At 45.9% G+C, this 21,257-nt stretch overlaps 1 protein-coding gene across 1 annotated transcript in view; it reads right to left on the bottom strand.

Moving 5' to 3' along the window:
• Window positions 1–21,257, bottom strand: part of SLC7A14 (solute carrier family 7 member 14) — a 112,423-nt gene that overhangs the window by 40,608 nt on the left and 50,558 nt on the right. The window contains exon 2 of the mRNA XM_030330405.1: window positions 14,164–14,621. Coding sequence (XP_030186265.1) covers window positions 14,164–14,467 — 304 coding nt within the window. The 5' untranslated portion in view covers window positions 14,468–14,621. The remainder of the gene's footprint in view (window positions 1–14,163; window positions 14,622–21,257) is intronic.

Below are 21,257 nucleotides of genomic sequence, written 5' to 3' on the forward strand. Positions count from 1 at the left end.
ACCCCAACACATTATAATAAAACGAGAAAGGAGATATTAGTCGTGGCGGGGGGATGGGGGAAAATTCATGAGCTGCTTTAAAGAGCTGCAAAACTGAGTTCTAAAGTAAGGTCTTTGGACAGCCAGAAGGACTGTCTCTAGGGCAAGAGGTATCCGGAGATATGAGAAGGAGGGGGCGGAGTCTCCAAGAAAACAGTTTGCCAAGCTGCCGCTTCATTCAGGCCTCTGGGATCAGTAACATCGGGAGTGTTGCTCACAAGGTCAATCAGGCTCTCTTGGTCACAGACATCAAGCCTGTGCAGTTATTTTGAACATGCGTCTCTCAGTGATTCTCATTCATGAAGTCGGTTCCTCCCGAGTGCCAGTCATCTGCTCTGTCTCCCAGACACAGGATGGAATCAGCCATTGGATGGAACCTGTGCACCACACCAATTAGGCCTGAACAAGTCCTCACCAAATACAATATTTTTGCTGAGATGGTTGTTAACTCATTTCTTTGTCCTTTTCTTAGTTTTCTTAAGACATCTTTGTTCTGTTTACAGATTCACAGCCGGGCTAAGACACGACTATATTGCTGTGGGTGATAGCACTGCAGAAATGTGGACTGGGAGTGGGCTATCGGAAGAAATCACAGGACCTCAGAGAGAAATAGAGTGTGGATTCTCTCGGAAACATTTGTTTCCTTTCTGACACCGGATTCCAGATGGCAAGTAATGAAGTATCAGCATCATTGCTGTTGCCCTTGAGAAGCAGGCTGCTGGATTCTCAGAAACATCTATCTCTTCAGTCCCCTGGTTTGTGGGACCCTGTGATCCCTGCCCCGTGTCCTCTTTCCAATGCTCTTGATTAGCCCAGAAAATTGTGCATTTCTTCTCCCAGGAGAAATCCATCAGGCTGTCTCTTCCTCTCACCTCCCTGCTCCTGTCTCATCTACCTGAGGAACCCTGGTCACTCCATCACCTGTCAGGGAAGTCCAGGCAGTTCTGACAAATGCGTCTGGAAGAAAAGCAATTTGTCTGGGAACGCCCATTTCTTTGCGTCTAAGAAGAGACATCATTTTTCTGCCAAAGCAGGGCCTTAGGGGGACAGTAGGAGCCTGTGTTCAGAGGATGGGCAGCATCTTTGATCAGGGTGTGTGTGACACTATTCGTTACTGAACCTGACAGGGCTCCAATTAAAGTTGGGTTGGGGAAAAGAAGGCTCGCTGGTTCCCTAAACCAGAGCACCAATCTATCAACACCTACACAGAAAGGAAAGAAGCTGTTCTCATAGTCAGAGAAGTGACCCCTGAGAGATGTCGAGGAAGTTTCATAATTTACTGATTAAATGTGACCAGACTATCTGTGTACTCTCTTCTCTAGATCTCCTTCTGTGAAAAGACTTTAAAGGTTTGTCGGAGGTACGATTTCCATAGCATGATGGATTAGAGTATTATATTGTGTGGCCATGCTATTGTTAATTATCATCATTAGTGCATACTAGTTTTATTGCTTTATCAAATGATGATGGAGATGGTAATAATAATAACACTCATGTGGTTGCTTTCAACGAAGTGACCCACAGGCTTAGCTGTTCCTTGATCCCATATTCTGACCCAGATTGGTCCCTCTTCATTGCTGAGGTGGCAGGTGGACGGGGACAGCTCTTTTCTCTGCTGCTAACATTTCTATGTAGGTGACCTCAGGGTAATGTCAAAGGCAGCCTCGGAGGGAAAAAGAAGTTACAAAAGAGAAAGGCACCTGGTTGTTGGCATCTACCTGTGCCAGGCCCATTGTACACAGTTTGTCATCTGATGCCCAGGTAAGCTGTAGGCAAATGACGAGGACAACATCAGCAGCCCGTCTCTGGCTTTAGGAGAAGCAGTGAGTGTCACAGGAGCCACACAGCATCTGGAGAGAGGTCTAGAGAGTGGTTTTGACAGCTAAATGAGATAATGCACACACATCACTTTGCCCAGTGCCTGGCACACAGTAAGTGTTTAATAAATGGTAACTGAAGTTATTACTAACTGTGGCCTTGAGTAAGGCACCCGGTTCACTGGGCGTTAGTTTCCTCATCTGGACAGTGGCGAAGGTGATCCCTGCTGTGAGGTTGCCATGGGTCTGCAAAGGAGCACATGTTCTGGAGTGTGGTGGGCACTCCGGCAGTGGGAGCAATGGCAATTATTACCGAGGAGGAAAGGGAATCGCACAGACTTTCTTAGCAGTAGCCTCCTGAGTGTTTCTGCAGGAACCTTTTCCTTGGGGATGGGAGAGAAGAGGTTGGAAGCAAGAATAGTTGGCTCATGGTTTTAGAGAGTCAGCGTTGGCAGGGATATCAGAAATCATCTGGAGTCTAGACCAAGCCCTACGTGTGCCCAATTCACTTCTTGATGGATGCTTTGGTTCTTTTTTTTCTCCTCTAATTCACTTCTCAATGAGAACGTGGAAAAGTTCCTTCTTAGGTTTTAAACCTTTAATCTGGAAACGCATGTTCTTTTCCGCAAGTCCAGCTGGACGTTGTGAGGGTGGAGAGAAATTTCCTGCTTTCTTGCTCAACCTTTCTTCATGAGGCCTCTGGCCCCGTTCAGATGACTCTGATAACCGGGCTAGAAAGACTTTGTGCAGAAAGGAGAGAACAGGGGTCAAGGGACAGCCAGCAATTCTCGTGCACCCAGGTATTTTCCGGCTCACCACTCCCCAGGAGTAGGCAGTGTCCCCATTTCTAAAGCAGATGAAAATGGCACCAACAAGGATGACAGACCTAAGAAGCTCTGTGAGGGGACCAGGCCATCACTCCCTGCCCTGAGGACTCAGTGGGAGGGGGTCAAAGCTGAGTCCTAAGAGAACACACACGAGCCCTTGTGTGGCTGCTTGGCCCAGCTCATGGGCAGGTGGGACCGGGTTCCCCCGGGGATTCAGGTTCCCCCCGGGTTCCCCTGGCTGCATTCTCAGCAGATGCCTGGGAGCATGAGACACGCTGAATCTCTCAGGGGCCTGGATCTATTCTCCGTAGAGGACCTTCCCAGACACATGAGACACCCTTCATTTAAGAAGAGGGGTGCCATCTCCGTTTTCCCAGACAGGGCTAATATGCAGGGAGGGCGGAGCAGGGCCAGGGACTAGGGATTTAGGGGACCTAGCAAAGTGAGGAAGGACACCGAGTGCACAGAGCCAGTGCCTGGCACCTGCAGAACTTCTGAGCCGCTGTGCACGAAGTCTGCTTTGTCCCGGGCCTCTGAGGGCGAGGCCTCTTCGCGCTGTCTCATGCAGTCCTGCTTTACTCACTTCTAGCACCCATTCCAGTGCTTCAATACCCCTTGTTCAGAAAGAGTACTTTGTCACGGGACCCTGTTTAATTTCCTTAAGGGCACTTACCACAATTTGTAGTTAAATGTATCCATGTACTTGCTTTCTGAGGCACAGCCTGCCTGTACGTTTTGAAGCACAATCTTTTGGAAGGGGGTTATCCTGGTAGAGATGAGAATTGCTCTTGGGAATATACCTTCAGATGCAAAAGAATGCTCTTTGTGGAAGGTCCATCTGGAGAAAGGGTGAATAGGAGGCAGGCCCTCTGGGTCTTTTACTAGGTGTGCACCAAGGGGCTTCAGAATCTGAAAGATGGGTGCTCATTTGCAGTAAGAACCAACCTAGCCTTGTTAGGTTGGAGATCTGGCTAATAGTGTTGGCAGTAGTAATAATCCGGGCAAATTTACTGAGCATTTACTACGTGCACTGGCTCTACTAAGCACTTTACATACACAATCTTCCCAAGTAGAAACTATTATTATTTCCATTTACAGATGATGAATCTAAGATCTAAATGGGCTATGGTGCAGACATGAGAGGGAGGTCAGCAGGCACAGGGCGAGGCCGCTCACAGGTAGAGGTGATAGCCTGGGGTCTCTGCCACCTGCTAGCTGTGCTGAGGGCTGAGGGCTCAATACCGTGGCCCACCTGTAACTTCAGGCAACCTGTTTGGGAAGGTCTAGGTTAAGTATGTTTCCCAAGTCACACAGGTTGTAAGTAGCAGAGCAGGGCTTGAAATGAGGGAGATCCATTCCAGGGACTAAGTGCATCTGGCGCCTGGCTGCTACATGGGGTTGGAAAGTGCGTGTGGAAAGTTGAGACATTGTGTCTTTCTTTACAGATCTTTCCCCTCCCTGGGTTCTTTTGTTGTCCTCACACAGGCAATCTAATCTGAACTGTTCCTTTTGCAGAGGAAGAAACTGAAGTCAAGAGGTCAGTGACTTGCCTAAGCGTCCCGAGCTGATGAGAAACAGAGCTGGAACTAGGACTCGGATGTACCGACTTCTGTCCTGGGCCCTGTGGTCTCTTGCAGTGCTCGTGATTATTTCATGCGGGCTTGTCTTGTTTCTCCGCATGGATGTTGAGCCCTTTGTCTCCTGGTTTCTTTCCTGTGTTCTGCAGCACAGCGGCTGTGCTGAGCCCAGAGCAGGTGACCAGTCCCTCCCATGGCCATGCTAGCTGCCCTTGCTCTGCACTGTCTACTCTGCCAGGTGCTGTACAAGATGTAAAACAAGCCCGGTCCTCCTCGGTTTGCTGGAGGAAGCTCATCTCAGAATCAGCAATTTGAGAGCCTTGTAAATTTTTATTAAAACGCGCTCACCTTCTCTGAACTGGTAACTGACATCCTTCCTACAGGACTGTCAATCCAGCTCTGTATAGAAGAGTTACATGAACTTCACAACACCCTTCTCACTGCTGACAGGTGACAGAAAGGTGCTGAGCTTAGAAAGCATTTTCATGACCTGGGTTACAGAAGTTATGATCTAGAAAAGTGCTCAACTGATCAATAGAACAGAGTGAGCTGCAGTCTCTTTTGAAACCTCAGTAAGGGTGAGAGTTTCCTTGATTCATTTGATTCTCTTTGGTGAGTTTTTAAGTTTGGGGGATGTGTCTGCATGAAGCAGGTTAGGGGTAATAGCCTTTGGAGCCAGGCAGAATCAAATTTAGATTCAGCCTTCGCCACTGACTGCCTTATGGGCCTGGATAAGCCACCATACCTCTCTGGGCCTCAGTTTTATCATCTGCAGAATAAGTATACAGTATCACTTATTTTGTAGGATTCATTGGGAGGATTTTGCAGCTGTGTGCAGCTAAAGCCAGGCACATGAAGTCCCCAGTGCTTTAGCTGTTACGATTAACCATAAAATGGGGACACTAATAGTGTCTCTCCCTCCCAGTAGGGAGGTTGAGAGCATTAAATGAGGTAATATATGCACAGTGCCTGGGGCACAGTATTTGATTAATAACAACAAAAATAATAGTAATAATAATTACTAACATTTATCACGTGCTTCCTAAGCTATGGCTTAGAGACTTCACAAACATCGGGGAAGCTGCTATCATTATTAAGAGTTCGACATAGAGCTGTGTGTTTGGACAATATTTTGGAGAGCTAGTTTTCCAGAAGCTTGAAGACTGGCACGTATCTGTTCATCTTTGCCTTTCCTTTCTACCCTTTCAGTGTTTCTACCTCTCGCCTCACCAGGGTGGCTGAGAGCAGTGCTCAGGTATGTTTGGGCAAACGCATAGATGCAAGCTTGTGAAATGAATGAGTGATCCTAGATCACTGAGAACGATCAGCAGTGCAAAAGGACCCACCCTCCTGTGTCCACCTCTCTAGTCTGGCTTCAGTTTGAGGAGGGGAAAACGGTTTGTTCTGAAAAACAAGACAAGGGAACTGAGCAGACTATCTATATAGACTCTGAATCTTTAGAAATCTTCCTTGGTCATGAAAATCCAGCCTGAGATGAATATTGGAGTGAGGATATTCTGCTGAAGCCTGGTGAAGGCCCCGCCCAGAGGGTGGGGAGCTTTGCCTGTGGGGAAGGCATCTGCTTGACAGAACTCTGTGCCCCTTACCACCTTCCCAGGGATTCTGTTCCCACACTCTCACGTGATGATGGATTAGAAGATGCCAAAGAGTGAATGACGATGGCAGGAAATACAAATGATAAATGCTAGCGCTAAACCATAAATTAAGAATGCCAAGAAAATACTACTCAGCATGTTGGCCTGTATTGCCTTAAATTTTTTTTCAATGTTTATTTGTTTTTGAGAGAGAGAGAGAGAGAGGAGAATGAGTGGGGGAGGGGCAGAGAGAGGGAGACACAGACTCTGAAGCAGGCTCCAGGCTCTGAGCTGCCAGCACAGAGCCCATGGGGCTCGAACTCACAAACTGTGAGATCATGACCTGAGTCAAAGTCAGACTGAAGTCAGACCGACTGAGCCATCCAGACGCCCCCAGTATTGCCTTTTAGATGGTTGGCTTCAAAGATCTCAGAGGCACTTGCTGAGATGGAAGACTGTGAGTTCTGGAGTCCTGCAGGCTGAGGTTGGAGTTCTGGCCCTGCCACTAAATATCTGCCTGCCTCTCAGGAAGTGACTTTAACTTCTGACCGTCTGGCTTCTCCAGCTGAGGGAGGAGATAAAGTCACTCTTCGCCCCACTGTGTCCGTGGGGCTGCGCGGGAGCCCCGCCTGCAGCGTTCTGCACACACGCGTTCATTCACTGCCCCTGGTGGCATTCTGTGGAGGTCCCCTTTCCTTGGGTTTTCTGTTTCTACTTTCACTTTCTGTCACCAGAACTGTGCTGTAAATCCGTTATTCTAATGACATTATTTCAAAAACACTCTCATGTGTTACGTCTTTTCTCAGCTACAGAGAGTATTTATCCCTCTCCCCCCGTCCTCCCTTGTCCACCCATGCCCGCATCCTCTCCATCTGAAGTTTCCTTCTGATCTCCATTCATGGTCTCTTGCCTGTTTTGTACAACTGCATGGCCAGTTTCTTCACCCTTGCTCTCTCTCCACCATATTAATACATTGCAGATCTGGTCACGTTGCTCAACTTCTCTGCCGAACAAGTGATCTCCAACCTTCTTGCTTGGCCCCCAAGTCTCTCCCTTAAGAACCCACTTTGTTTAATGAATTATCTTGATGGGCCATTTTGGTTAGGGGACAAAAGTCTTTGGAGTATGGTGGGGATGAACTTGTAGAGAGATAGAGAGATAGTATACTGCTCTGGATAAGATATGGACAAGGGTTTTAGGGCTTGACAGGGAACAGCAAGGGAAAAGAAGGTGAGATTGAAGGAGAAAGGCTGCCCATTAATGGTGCTGGAGGCTGGACCCAAGGAAAAGAGAGAGTCTGTGGACTTGTTTAAAGGCAGGGAGAATTGGAGTCCTACATTCAATTAGAAGTTTGTGGTCTGCTGGGATGGACTGTATTATAGCTCCCGTCTCTCGCCCAAACTTTCTTTTTTTTTTTTTTTTTCAATATATGAAATTTATTGTCAAATTGGTTTCCATACAACACCCTGTGCTCATCCCAAAAGGTGTCTGGCCAAACTTTCTATAAAGCCCACTGCACATTCAATTTTGTCTTGCGGATATTTGGGGAGAGGAGGGATTGGAATTCATCTGGTTGCATGATGAAGTAAAGAAAATGGACAGAAGCTAATGAAATGCAGAATGGAGATGAAGACTCCATGGGAGCGGAGATTCCGAGTCGGCAGAACTAGGAAAAAGTCAGCCTTGCAACTCCCTAGGTTTATTGAGGGGGACTCTAGAGTTTCTGGTTGTACGTTACTGGGAATTAGAACCAATTTTATTTAAATATTTCAGAACAACTTGACCTCAGCAAGATGGAGGGCTTAGAGGTTATGCATCCACTATAGATGTGGCAGTGACAGCCAGTTTTCCTGTTCTTCCCCATCGACACAGCCCCTGTGATACTGGGGTTGGCAATATACCCTGTCTGAAGACTATACTTCCCAGCCTTCCTTGTTGTGGCCAAGTGTCCAAGTTTCAGCCAATTGTAAGTTATAGAGAAGGATTTCTGAAGAAGTTTCTTAAAAGGGGACTGAGGGGCACCTGGGTGGCTCAGTTGGTTAAGCGTCCGGCTTCAGCTCAGGTCATGATCCCACGGTTAGAGGGTTTGAGCCCTGCATTGGGCTCTGTGCTGACAGCTCGCAGCCTGGATCCTGCTTCGGATTCTGTGTCTCCCTCTCTCTTAGCCCCTCCCCTGCTTACACACACTCTGTCTCAAAAATAAACCAACATTAAAAAAACTTAAAAAAGGGGGGGGGACAGAAATATGGGAAATGACCTGCCTCAACTCTCTGTTCTCCTTCCTGACTTCTGGAACTCAAATGTACCAACTGGAGCTCCAGCAGCCATTTGGGGCTTGAAGTCATCTTGAGGATGGAAGGCAAGCATCCTCATCGTTAGAACCAAAGATGAAGGGGCCTGAGTCCCCATGACTGCAGAGCCACAATACCAGCCTCCCTCCGGATTCTTTCTACACAGGAAAGAAGTGAAATTGTCTCTCATTTTTAGTTTTGTTTTGTATGTGATGGAATCTGACCCTAATCTGCTACCTCAGTAGCCGATTAGCAGCAAGGTGATTAAGATTTGGCCCTGGAGTCAGGGTGCTTTCACTCTATTCCTTGCTCTGTCACCTCTTAATCAGGTGCCTTAAGCAAGTTACCAAACTTTTCACAAGGCTCTGTTTTCTCCATCTGTAGTATGAGGATAATGACACCACTTATCATGTAGAGTTGATGTGAAGGTTAAGTAAAATAATGTGTTAAGCACTTAGAACTCTTTTGGTATATAGTAAATGCTCAATAAATAGCAGCTACTGCTGCTGCTATTATTTCTTTTCTTTTTTTAAAATACTTTTTTATGTTTATTTATTTTTGAGAGAGAGACAAGGGACCATGAGCAGAGGAGAAGCAAAGAGAGAGGGAGACAGAATCCTAAGCAGGCTCCAGGCTCTGAGCTGTCTGCACAGAGCCTGATGAGGGGCTCAAACTCATGAACCGTGAGATCATGACCTGATCTGAAGTCGGGTGCTAAACTGACCGAGCCATCCAGGTGCCCCTGCTGCTTTATTTCTATTATTACTACTATCATTGCCATAGTTACCTATCAGATTAGGTGTTCATCTGCATCAATAAACAATGGGTCCTTTAGAGTAGAAACAATCTCTTCTTTGTTTTTGGTACTGCCCCAGAACTGGTAGATGGTGGGTATACAATACATCTGTACTGAACCACGTCTTATTAGATTTTTGTCAACTATTTCTTAGGAGTAGATGACAGAAATTACTGGTTTCATGCATCAGACTGGGGACTGATGTGATGTATGCACACTGTCTCTTAATCCCTACCAAAACCATTTGAGCTACGGGCCTTAAGGGTTATTGTAGGATCCACATGAGCTTAGGAGTCATTCAGACCTGCATTCTATTTAAGTTTCAATTTTAATAATATTAAGAGAGAACTGGAAATAAACTTAGGAAAAAAAGCCAAAGCAGGCATCCTCACTCAAGTTCATAGGAGGCTCTTAGAACTTTGAATGGCCCAGTGTCACTGGCATGGTGGCTTTGCTTTGTGTTTCCTCCTAAGTCAACTGAATGAGAGAACCTCTGTAAGCCATCCTGCTTCTGTCCCTCAGTGTCTCAACAACGTTATAGGTGGGAATCATAAAGGAACATGATTTCTCCTATCTGGTTGATTCGATCTGGTGTATTCAAAGGGTGTTTTAGGTCTGGTATGGGCATGGGGCCTGCTGAACTATTAAAGGGTAGATAATACTCTATGGACAAAGGGTAAAGGTTACAGCACAAGCTGCTTCCTCTGATAACTTTCCATCCACCTGTGATAGGGCTGTGGGTGGTTACAGTGTTGGGGCATGACTGGTAGGAGCACCTGGGGAGGTTATTGTAACTTTGGGTCTTGTCAAATTGTAGAGGAAGTGGCTTTCTCCCTTAGTCAGATTTGTTTCAGGTTATAGGCTGGTTTGCATGGCATGGGTGATGATGCCATAGGGCCATGAAAATCACTTAAGAATCTGCTATCTGCTGGCCAAATAACTTGTATCTGTTTTTTTAAATTTTCTTAATGTTTACTTATTTTTGAGAGCATGCACATGAGAGAGAGAGAGAGAGAGAGGAAGGAACAGAGGAGGGGAGACACAGAATCCCAAGCAGGCTCCAGGCTCTGAGCTGTCAGCACAGAGCCCGACACAGGGCTCGAACTCATGAACCGCGAGTTCATGTCCTAAGCTGAAGCCACCCAGGCGCCCCAGCTTATATCTTAACATTTATTTTCTATTTTCATAGGTCATAGCTGCAGCAGAAGTTAAGTTTTGGTCCCTATGACAGAGTAATTCTTAACTCTGGCTCCACATTCGAATCCTCTGAGGCTTGTAAAAAAAAATACGATTCCCCAGGTTCTGCCCCAGTCCAACTGAATGAGAATCTCTGGGGGCGGAACCTGGGCATTTTTAAAAAGAAATCAACAAGTTAAAAGAAAACTAAAAGATGAGCCATAAACTGGGAGAAAATATTCACAAAATCACATATCTGATAAAGGACTTGTATCTAGAATATATTAGAAAAATTTAAAAGTTAGTAATAAGAAAATGAAGAACCCAATTAAAGAATGGGCAAGTGATTTGATCACTTCACCAGAGAAGATAGATGGCAAACAAGCACATACAAACATGTTCGAAATATTAGCAGTTAGGGAAGTGCAAATGAAAACCACATTGAAATACCCTCCTTCACCTTTTAAAATGGCAAACAAACGAAGCAACAACACAAAGCAACACCTGACAATTCTGAGGGCTGGCCAGGAACGGAGCAACTGGAAATCAAAGGCATGGCTGGTGGGAATGAAAAAGAATACAATCACTTCGGAAAAGAGTTTAGCGGTTTATTTTGAAGTTAAACCTACACCTAACACACCATCCAGCACTTCCATCCCTAGGTATTTACTCAAGAGAACTGACAACCTGTGTTTACACGAAAACCTGTACACAAATGTTTATAATGGCTTTGTTTATAATGGCCCCAGACTGGAAACCACCCAATTCCACGTTCAACTAGTAAATGGATAAATAAACTGTAGTATGTCCATACAATGGGATACTACTCAAAAATAAAATGGAACGACCCACTGATACACACAATATGAATAAGCCTTCAATGTATCATACTAAGGGACAGAAAACAAACTCAAAATGTTACATACTGAGTGTTTCCATTTATATGACATCTTGGAAAAGGCAAAAGCATAGGGACAGAAAACAGATTAGTGGTTGCCAGGGGTTGGGGGTGGAGGTGAGGAGCGTTGCAAAGAGGTAACATGAAGGAATTATTTGGGGATGATGGGATGCTTCTGTATCTTGATTATATGGAAGTTACACAATGATATGCGTTGGTCAAACTCACAGAGTTGTATATTTAAAAGGGTAGATTTTACTGCATGTAATTATAACCTTTCTCTGCCAAACCATGATTTGAAAAAATAAGCTCCCCAGGTGATTTAAATTCATAGTCCGTGCTGAAAACTATTGCCGGTATAACAAATTTGAACCTAGGTTCTGTTATTGAAATTTCAGTTTTCTCGTATGTGAAAGTAATAAAACCCACCTTGAAGGGGTATGCTGCCTCTTAAATGTGTTAACGTATGGCAAACTCTGAACACAGGGCTTGGCACACAATGATAAGAACGATGTGTCGAGGGCCGTGTACCAGGCACTGTGGCTGGCGCTCACTGGCGTCACGAATCTTCACAGGAACTCTGCGAAGGCAGTGGCATGATGGCTGTTTTCAAAGCGGAGAAACTGAGGCTCAGAGAAGTGATGGAACTTGCTCAAGGTCTCACGGCCAGTTAGTGGCGGAGCCAGGTCTAATTTTAACATCACTGATCGCTGTACCACTTCCAAAATCTCAGCTTCAAACATCCCGCTCTTTGGCTACACGTCTATCCTTCTCGCGCACTTTCTCAGTGTTTGCAATGGTGTCCTCAGAGTTGAGCCAGGTTTTGGTTAAGGTCAGAAGGAGGAAGGAGCAGGTGTTAAAAAGTGTGAAGGTAGAGGGGAGCTTGATTATCGTGAGGCAGAAAGTGGTGGCAAGTTTGGTCAAGGGAGACGCGACACCAGGATGATGACACAGGAGTGGAAAGAAGGCAGCAGGGGGGGACTTCCTTTAGTTTAGTGACAAAGGATCACAGAATGAGACGCCTGGTTGAAGACTTCTGTTATAAAAATGCTAATTTTGGCACAAGTTATTTGGGCCCGGGCTCTAGCTGGGGCCTGTAGGAGAATTCTGGCTGGCCTCAGTCACAGAGTGTAGAGAAGTGTTGTGGATGCAGCCACATGTTGCGGGGGGGGGGGGGGGGGGGGTCCTCTCCTTGGGGGAGAGACAGAGTTTTCTTTTGGTGCCTGGTGCAGTGGTGAAGGTACCAGTTACTGGGCAGTTCCAGGGCTTTCAGTGGACCGGGCCGGTGGTGAACCAACCAACCAAAACAAACAAACTCTACCTGGAGCCTTTGCCAATTTTTGTGGTGTAAATACTCCTGCTGTAGCCAATTCCAAGTTAACAACATAACCTTGCGGAGATGCAAAGGTGGGGAGAGGTGTGCACAGTTAGGGATCTTGGCAGCCGGGGCAAGCTAGCTCCAGCACAGTGCTGGCCGGGTCTCCTCCACAGGAGCAGCAGAAAAGTCTGGGTTATATAGCATCATGGGGACCTTGGCAGGGGGGCAGTTTCCCAGAATGCAACTGAACCTTGTGCTGGTTTCTAAATGTAATGTAGCACTGTGAAGGATAAGATGTGGGTGATTTGCTTGCAGGAATCATTGTGGTTTGGGGATGGGGTCATAAAAGGACGGGTCAAGAGGAGAAAGGGCAGTATGCATTAACTAGGCGGGACTCTTAGCCACCTGCCCTGTGCCTTCGAAGGGAGCCCTGTTTGTATGTCTGCCTTTTATCCCACCATCACTATTTTGGTCTGTATGCAAACACTTCTAGGTCTCTAGATTTATGGTGAATAGGAATCTGGCGCCTTCCTCCAAATAATTTCTTTGCCAAATAAGTTTGAAAATGAACACAATGAGGTTAATAGCATTTGAGGTATCCACAAAATTCATCCGTGGGAATGATTTATTTTCATCTCTAAGAAAAAAAGTTATCTTTTCTGAAGGAAATTATTAGGCTACTCATGCATATTAGAGAATAACTTCAGGAAAATGGATAGTTGTAACACCAACAGGAAAGTAAGCCATGATGGGAGATAAATAAAATCAGTCTGGAAACATTTCTGCCATTAAGTTAAAAAAGATGTCAAATATAAACTAGTGCACTTTCTGGTTGTGTGTTCCTGGTCCATGCACACCCCGTGGATGGGGGCTGTTCAGTCTGGATATACAATATGAATGTAGAACTTTTCTTGTGATGATGTGCATTTGTACACAGAAATCCTGATATACCCCAGCATTCTTGCTTCTGAAGCTTTGGAAGAGACCATGCATTCCCTGCCAGGATGTGAGTTGACCCACCTGATTCACCACCAAAACCCCAACAAGGCTTCGGGCTTGCACAATATTATGATCAGGAAGCAGGAAGTGTTGTTTCCTTCTTTTTCAAGTTACCTGTTTACCCATTCCTGGCAAGATACTGTGGACCATAGCTCAAGAGACAAGGAGGGAAGAGGGAAAGGAAAATAGAAGAGCCATTTCACAAATTATCAATACGTAAGTCGTGGCACCTTATTTAAAAAAAAATGAGTTCTATGATTCTTTCTCAAGGAAAGAGATAATGCTCGTTGAACCACCTCTGTAGAATACAATCTGTTGAAGTGCTTGTGGCAGATGGTGCGTTGTGATTCTCACGATGGCTTTACATTTCCTAGCTTGCTTTCCTCCTGCTTGGGTGTCACAATGCCAGTTTTTGGCTTATCAAGTCCCAATCACATCAGATTTAGTGACTTGTCATTTTGCTACTCTGCCTATCCTTTATGTATTATTTATAATCCTAGCTATATCCACATCTCCACCAAGGGATTGACCTATCCTCCATTGAAAGGGAGAGTTATAATAAAAACGGAGCCATTAGGACATGACAGGGAAAGAGAAATTGGGAGGAAGCTGGGCACCAGAATAATTAGTTGTATAGAAAAACCAAAGAAAAAGGAAGCTATGTAATTGAGCCTTGAACTCCCTGGCAGTCAAGGCAAAAAAGAAGCCCGATGACCTCTTTGGTGACACTTCTTACATCTCACCATTCAATATTCTAGAAGAGCGGGATGAGCGGTAACAGACTGGCAAGTGCACTTTCCATAGGCCTTTCACTGTACTGAGGCACTTACCTGATAATATGGATGCAACAGCTGCAATGATGAAGGACACAATGACACCAGGTCCTGCCATTTCCTTGGCCACCAGACCAGACACCACGTACATCCCTGTGCCCACGCAGCTGCCAACGCCAAGTGAGATGAGGTCCATGGTGGTGAGCACCTTGGCTAGCTTGGTGCCATGGGTTGTGGTGGCCCCAGTTCCCTCCAGCATGGACTCCACTGGTTTGGTGCGCAGGATCCTGGAGTGCATGGCATACCAGGCCGCCCCCCACTGTACCCGCCGGGGGTCCAGGGAGGCAAGGAAGCCACTCATCCTGTGTGAGAGGGGTTACGGTGAAGGTCAACTGAAGGAAGCGAGCGATGGAAGCCTTAGTGGATGCTTCTGGAACTCATCTAGTGAATGGGGATCTTCTTTTTTAGGAAAGGTCCAGAGGGACCCAAAGCAGTCTTCTCCTGGGCATGAATGTCTGCAGGAAAAACACAAGAAGGAAGAAGATGAGACCAAGCAGGAACAAATTTTCATTTGGAGGTCAGTATACTGAACTGGTCGAACTGGTCTATCTTGTGTTCTCATAATGCAGAAAGGGTGCATTTCCCCCTTTGTGTCTCTTCCAGTCCTAAATAACAATCTATTATTTGCACTGTGTCCCCAAGTCATTCTGAAGAAGATGGTCTGAGTCAGGGCTCTGCTACTTATTGTTGTAGGACCTTGGATAAGTTATTTCATTTCTCTGTGCTTCAGTTTCACCTGTATCATGGGGATAATAGAGCCTCCTGCCTAGTGTTGATGTGAAGATTAGATTAGCATCTAAACAGAGCATAAGATAATACCTGCCACATGGAAAATGCCCACTTGTCCAAATTCTTAAGTGCTTCTTACCTGACTCTGCCAAGGCGTGGTCTGTGATTTGGGGCATATTCTTTGGGGACACAATATCCTCTTTTTTTAAAATATAAAGATGTAAAATTAGATTTTTGACTCTTAAGAGAGACAGTCCCACCCATGGAGTCCTTTTGGAACTTTGTTCTCAAATGAAATGAGAAGGTTTTGAGCAATTTTTTTGCTCTCAGAGATTGAGAAAGGGGGAGGTGTTCCTTGCATTTGGTGGGTGAGCCCCAGAGATGCTAACTGGGTGGGATGGTGTCATCCAATTTTCAGTGATCTCACAGACATTCCTGTAGGTGAAAATTCTGGTTATGATGATCTAAACCTAAAACCTAGTTTTAAAAAATGTTTTATTTATTTTTTGAGAGTGCAAGCGGGGGAGGGGCAGAGAGCGGGGGACCGATGATTGAAGCAGACTCTGCACTGACCTCAGCGTGAGCGCGATGTGGGGCCAGAACTCAAGAAGTGGGCGATGGTGACCTGAGCTGAAGTCAGACGCTCAACTGACTGAGGCATCCAGGTGCCCCAAACTTAATTCTCTTTTATATATGTAAACATATGGGGGTTTTCAGGGATGGTTTTAAAATACAAGTACGTTGACTTTTCTAGGAATGCAACTATAGAGTAAATTGAAGGATGATTGTAAATTCTTTAGTTTGGAACCAAAAAGGAGTTCTTCACTGCTTCTGAAACTCAAGGCCACCTTCCAGCACCACCCATGGTACTGCATCTCACATGCGCACCTGCCATTTGGAATTGGCACACGGACAGTGATTCTTAATATAGTGAGAGCATCTGACAGCCCCATGTGTGCTTGCTGGAGTGTTTACATACTGAAATATGTTACATATAGGCAGGTTTTTCATGCATTTTGCTTCAGGATATTAAAGAGAGGTATAATAAATCTTCAATACAGAAAAGAGGCGCTGGGCCTGATAGAACCGGGAACCATTATATTAGACCGTTTCCAAAGTTTTGACAAAGTGGAGAGTATCAAGATGATAAGAAACTACGAAGCCAGGAGCTTTTTACAATTCTATAAAGAACTTCTAGAGTACATCTGATCATTGCTTCCAAGAACTGTGCTGACAAGCCTAGGACATTTACATTTACGAGAAGTACCAGCCCATGTAGTCTACCAATATGATTAATTAATACTGCTTAGCACTTAATGTAACACTCGTCTGCTTCTAAAGGCTTTGCAAACACAACCTTAATTAGAAGAATCGGGGGAAATGTGGCAGTTTGGTTCACAGGGGTTGGATGATGATAGATCTAATGGTTTAATTTCCTCCTAGATTTGACAATGTTGCTTCATGCTGTGTTTTAATTCTTGACCATATCTTAAATATCACTATAGTTGGAGAGTGCCATTGTATATGGCAGAGTCATTTCAGAGCCTGAAGTGTCAGCGGTTTTTTTTTTTTTTTTTTTTTAAAGATTTCCAGATTCGTGAGAAAACATGTCACATATATCCCAGCAAGACTGCAAGGACAATTGCTTCACTTGAGCTCTTGTGGGAACTTAATGTACATATCTATTTAATTTCAACTCAGCAGGTACCAAGCATCTGTTATGTGCCGTGCATGGTCTTAGGCTTGGGGATGCAAAGACATGGTTCCTGCTCCCATGGACCTTTAAGTCTAGCGTGGGAGGAGGTGGACACCCAAATCACAATGCAAGGAATAAGGTTTGTTTTTGCTTCTTATCTGAAAAGCCTATCTTTTATTTTTCTTATTATTCTATTGCATAAAAATTGGACAACATAAACAATAATGTTCAGTGAAGAAATAATATAATACAACATACAGGATGACAAAATAAAACCAGGTCATTCCAGGGAGGGAAGAGGAGTAGATATGCTGTGTGCTGAATTGTGTTCCCCCAAATTTGTATGTTGAAGTCTTAACCCCCAGTGTCTCAGAATGTGTCCTTATTTGGAAATAGTTGTTATAGATGTGGTCAGTTAAGATGAGGTCATCTGGAATAGGGTGGGCACTTAATCTACTATGACTGGTGTCCTTGTAGGAAGAGGAAATCTGGACACAGAGAGAATGAGGTGTGAAGATGAAAGCAGAGGTCAGAGCGATGCATCTAAAAAAAAAGCGAAGGAACACCAAGGATTTGCTGGCAAACCACAAGAAGCCGGGAGAAAGCCACGGAATGTGCATCTTCCTCAAGGAAGGAACCAACCTTGCTGCACCTTTATCGCAGACTTCCAGCCTCCAGAACTGGGAGTCAATATGTTTCTCTATTTAAGACACCTAGTTTGGGGGAGCCTGGGTGGCTCAGTTGGTTAAGCGTCCCACTGTGGCTCAGGGCATGATCTTGTGATTTGTGAGTTCGAGCCCCATGTTGGGCTCTGTGGTGACAGTGTAAAGCCTGGAGCCTGCGCCAGATTCCGTTTCTCTCTCTCTCTCTCTCTCTCTCTTTCTGCCCCTCCCCTGCTCGTGTTCCGTCTGTCTGTCTGTCTGTCTGTCTCTCTCTCAAAAGTAAATAAACAATAGACACCTCATTTGTGGTGCTTTGTTATATAGCAGCTCAGCAAACTAACATGGGTCATGAAGGATATGAAACGGGCTGCCGAAGGGGTGACAGAGGGTCTGTGCAGCCATGACATTGGTTCCTGGTTCCTGAGTGATGACGGGGAACCAGTCGGGCCAGGTGTCAGCGCTCCCAGGGGGAGAGCAGTTGTGACTCATTCCTGGGACTAAGTCTGGGACAGGGTGAGGAGGATTCCAGTGCCCTGTTAGACCATGTGCCAGCTAATTTAATCCTCACAACAAATCTGCCTTTGGAGAGGAGGTCGAGAGAGGTCCAGTAACTTCTCCAGAGTGGAGGAGCCCATGGCACCGCACTTGGCCCTGCGGTGCTTGCTTGCAGAGTTCACGTCCTTACTCCCCATCTTCCTGCCTGAGGTGGGCAGGATCAGCCTGCACAGGGCTTGCAAGCCAAAAGAGGGCTGGGGTTTGCGGCAAGCACAGTGAGAAGTCACCAGAGGGTTTTATTCAGGTGAGTGATATGATAATATTTATGTTTTTATTTTTTTTAATGGTTTATTTATTTTCGAGAGAGACACAGCGTGCGAGCAGGGGAGGGGGCAGAGAGAGGGGGGGACACAGACTCCAAAGCAAGCTCCAGGCTCTGAGCTGTCAGCACAGAGCCCCACGTGGGGCTTGAACTCATGAACTGCCAGATCGTGACCTGAGCTGAAGTGGGACGCTTAACCGCCTGAGCCACCCAGGAACCCCTATACTTATGTTTTAAAAGCTCATTATAGCTGCTGTGCAGTTAACTGAACAATCACGTCCTGATGATAAGTTAGCTCCAGGATGGAGTAAAAAGGTGCGGGAGGTGTGGCCCTGCTGCTGAGGAGACAGACAAGCAAACAGAGAACCATCACCAGTGCAGTTCCACAGCAGCCTGTGTCAGGACCTGTGCACGAGGACAGGGGACACGGAGGTGTGGGGACAAACTGTCAGGAAGGCCAGGGAGAGCCTCCTAGGTCACTCGTGTTAGAAATGAGGAGAGTGGCCCCATGGCAGGGAAGGCCAGTGGTAAATGCAGGTGGCCTTAATGTCGGCTTTTTGAGGGATGGTAAAAGGGTTTTCTGATCTCCTGATCCCTTTGCAGTGGTTCTCCGTCTTGGCTGCGTGCTGGAATTGTCCAGGGTTCTTCCAGAAACACTGCTGCCTGGCTTCTACCCCAGAAATTCCAGTTTAATCGGTCTGAGGTGTGGCCTAGGTATAGGGATTCTTTAAGGCTCCCCAGGTCGTTCTAGCAAGGCACAGTCGGGTCCACTGCCCTATGGCACCACGGAAGACTAAAGCTTTAGGTGTGGAAAACCAGATAGTTCTTGTGATGATTAAGTTTATGTCAGCTTGACTGGGCAAAGGGATGCCCAGATAGCTGGTGAAACATGATTTCTGGCTGTGTCCGTGAGGGTGTTTCTGGAAGAGATTAGCATTTGAATCTGTAGACTGAGTGAAGAAGATCCTCTCCCCTGGTGTGGGTGGGCATCTTCTGATCCGTTGAGGGCCGGAATAGAACAGAGAGGCAGAGGAAGGGCAAATTCACAGTCTTTGCTGGAATTGACATCCATCTTCTGTTCTTGGACATTGGTGCTCCTGGTTCTTGAGCTTCTGGATGCAGACAGGGCTCTCTACCACTGGCCCCTCCACCTTGATTCTCAGGCCTTCAGACTCAGACTGAATCATACCACCGGCCGTTCTGGGTCTCCAGCTTGAAGATAGCAGGTTCTGGGTCTTCTTGGCCTCCGTAACATGGGACCCAATTCCCATCATAAATCCCCTCGTATGTATCTGTATATGCCCTCTTGGTTCTGTTTCTCTGGAGGACCATGAAATACATTGTCATTTCCCACATGGGGCCACAAGTCTGACAGGTATTTTCTATTTCTCTTTTTGGGCAGGAAGCTGGGCTTTTTGGCATCTGTCTTCTGCAAGCAGTGACTACGGATGCTGTGAGGTCTAGAGACACCCTCTGGGACACTAGTTCTGATCAGCCTTCCTCAGAAACTGTTACAAGGACACAGAGAAATAACCAGGCTTGTTAGGGAGACGAGGGCTTTTATTTGATAGATAATTAGAAGCGTGGTGAAAACATAGAGAACCAACTGGAACAAAGGTTGAGGGTGGTGAGCATTCCTTCCTGGCTCTATTCCCTCTGCGTAATTCCTCTGAGTGTTTGCTTTGTTGATGCAAACAGGAACTTGGGGGCATTTTCTTTCTTGGTTGGAAATTTACTGGAGAGAACAAAATGTACGAGAAAACATGCTTCGAAGTGACTATTGACAATATCCATATTCATTACCCTTAGATTATGTTAATCAAAGATAGTTTTGGAAGCTCATTGCTGTTGTCTTTCCAAGATGAGCAATAAATGTGTGTTGTGCTTTCTCTAGCACTTTAATTCAAGTTTCTCAAAATACTTCACAGCTATAACTAAGAAAGGCTTACAGGGCCTCTGGGAGGAGAGAGTCCTCATTGTGGTGTTTGCCAGGGTGGTTGAGGGTTCAGTGGACTCCAAGAATAATGATGGTAAAAGCAGGTTTGTGTCAGGATGAAAACAATCGTGGCTCAGAAGTTCACTGAAGAGGTAGGATTATCGAATTAGGTTGGAGCTTGCCTTCGGAGGTGAGGAGAGGAAGGAAATGAAGACTAACAAAACAGTAAACGGCCAAAAATCATTCTAGCTTGATTTTGCGAAAACACCGAGGGATTACAACAATCCCTCCCTCGCGTCCCCTAGAAACAGTTGTCCAGTCTTTGCCCGAACATTTGGAGCAGTGGGAAACATGGGCTGATCGAAGCAGCCCCTTCATGGAGTTGGACACTTACGACTGCTACAGAATTCTTCTAATCAATGTCCCCTGGCAAAATGAGGTTTCGGTTAGAGTAAAAGGTGCCTGGTTTGATGAATCCTACCTGGTGACTATAGGATCTCGAGGAGCCTTCTGAGGCCCTCCCCTGTCCCATATCGTGGGGTCCTGCACTACCCCTCCTCCTCACCAGTCTGCTGTTTCTCCTCCTCTGGGCTGAGCTTCTGGTGCCTGGTTAAGAACATAATTCAGGGGGCACCCGGGTGGCTCAGTAGGTTGAGCATCTGACTTTTGATTTTGGCTTAGGTCATGATCTCAGGGTTATGGGATTGAGCCCTGCATGGGGCTTTGAGCTGAGCATGGAGGCTGCTTAAGATTCTTTCACTCTCTCTCTCTCCCTCTGCTCCTCTCCTCTGCTCACATGCTCTCTCTCTTAAAAATAAAATAAAATAAAATAAAATAAAATAAAATAAAATAAAACAGAACATAATTCAGTAGTAGAGTTCTCTGGGTTCAAATTCTGGCTCTGCCCTTACTAGCTAAGTGACCTTGAATGAAGCCTTTCTGTGCTTCAGTTTTGCCATCTATAAAATGGGATCATAAGGGTACCTAGCTCACAGGGTTGCGGTGAGGGGCAAAGGAGTTAATATGTGTGAAGCTTTTAGCACAGTGCCTGGCACACTGTGGGTGCCATGGGAGCACTAGCTCGCATCACCCTGCTCCCTGACCAGGTCTTTTTGTCCCCTACTGCTGACACCCCCTCTCACTGCCTCCACCTCCCTAGGCAGCTCTCAGAAGACCCTTGGCCTGCTGCCCAGTCTTCACCCAGGGCTTTTCTCTGCTGAAACTTCCTTGGGTACCTTCTGGCTGCAGACT

Source organism: Lynx canadensis, chromosome C2, assembly GCF_007474595.2.
Source record: "Lynx canadensis isolate LIC74 chromosome C2, mLynCan4.pri.v2, whole genome shotgun sequence".
NCBI classification, from domain to species: domain Eukaryota; kingdom Metazoa; phylum Chordata; class Mammalia; order Carnivora; family Felidae; genus Lynx; species Lynx canadensis.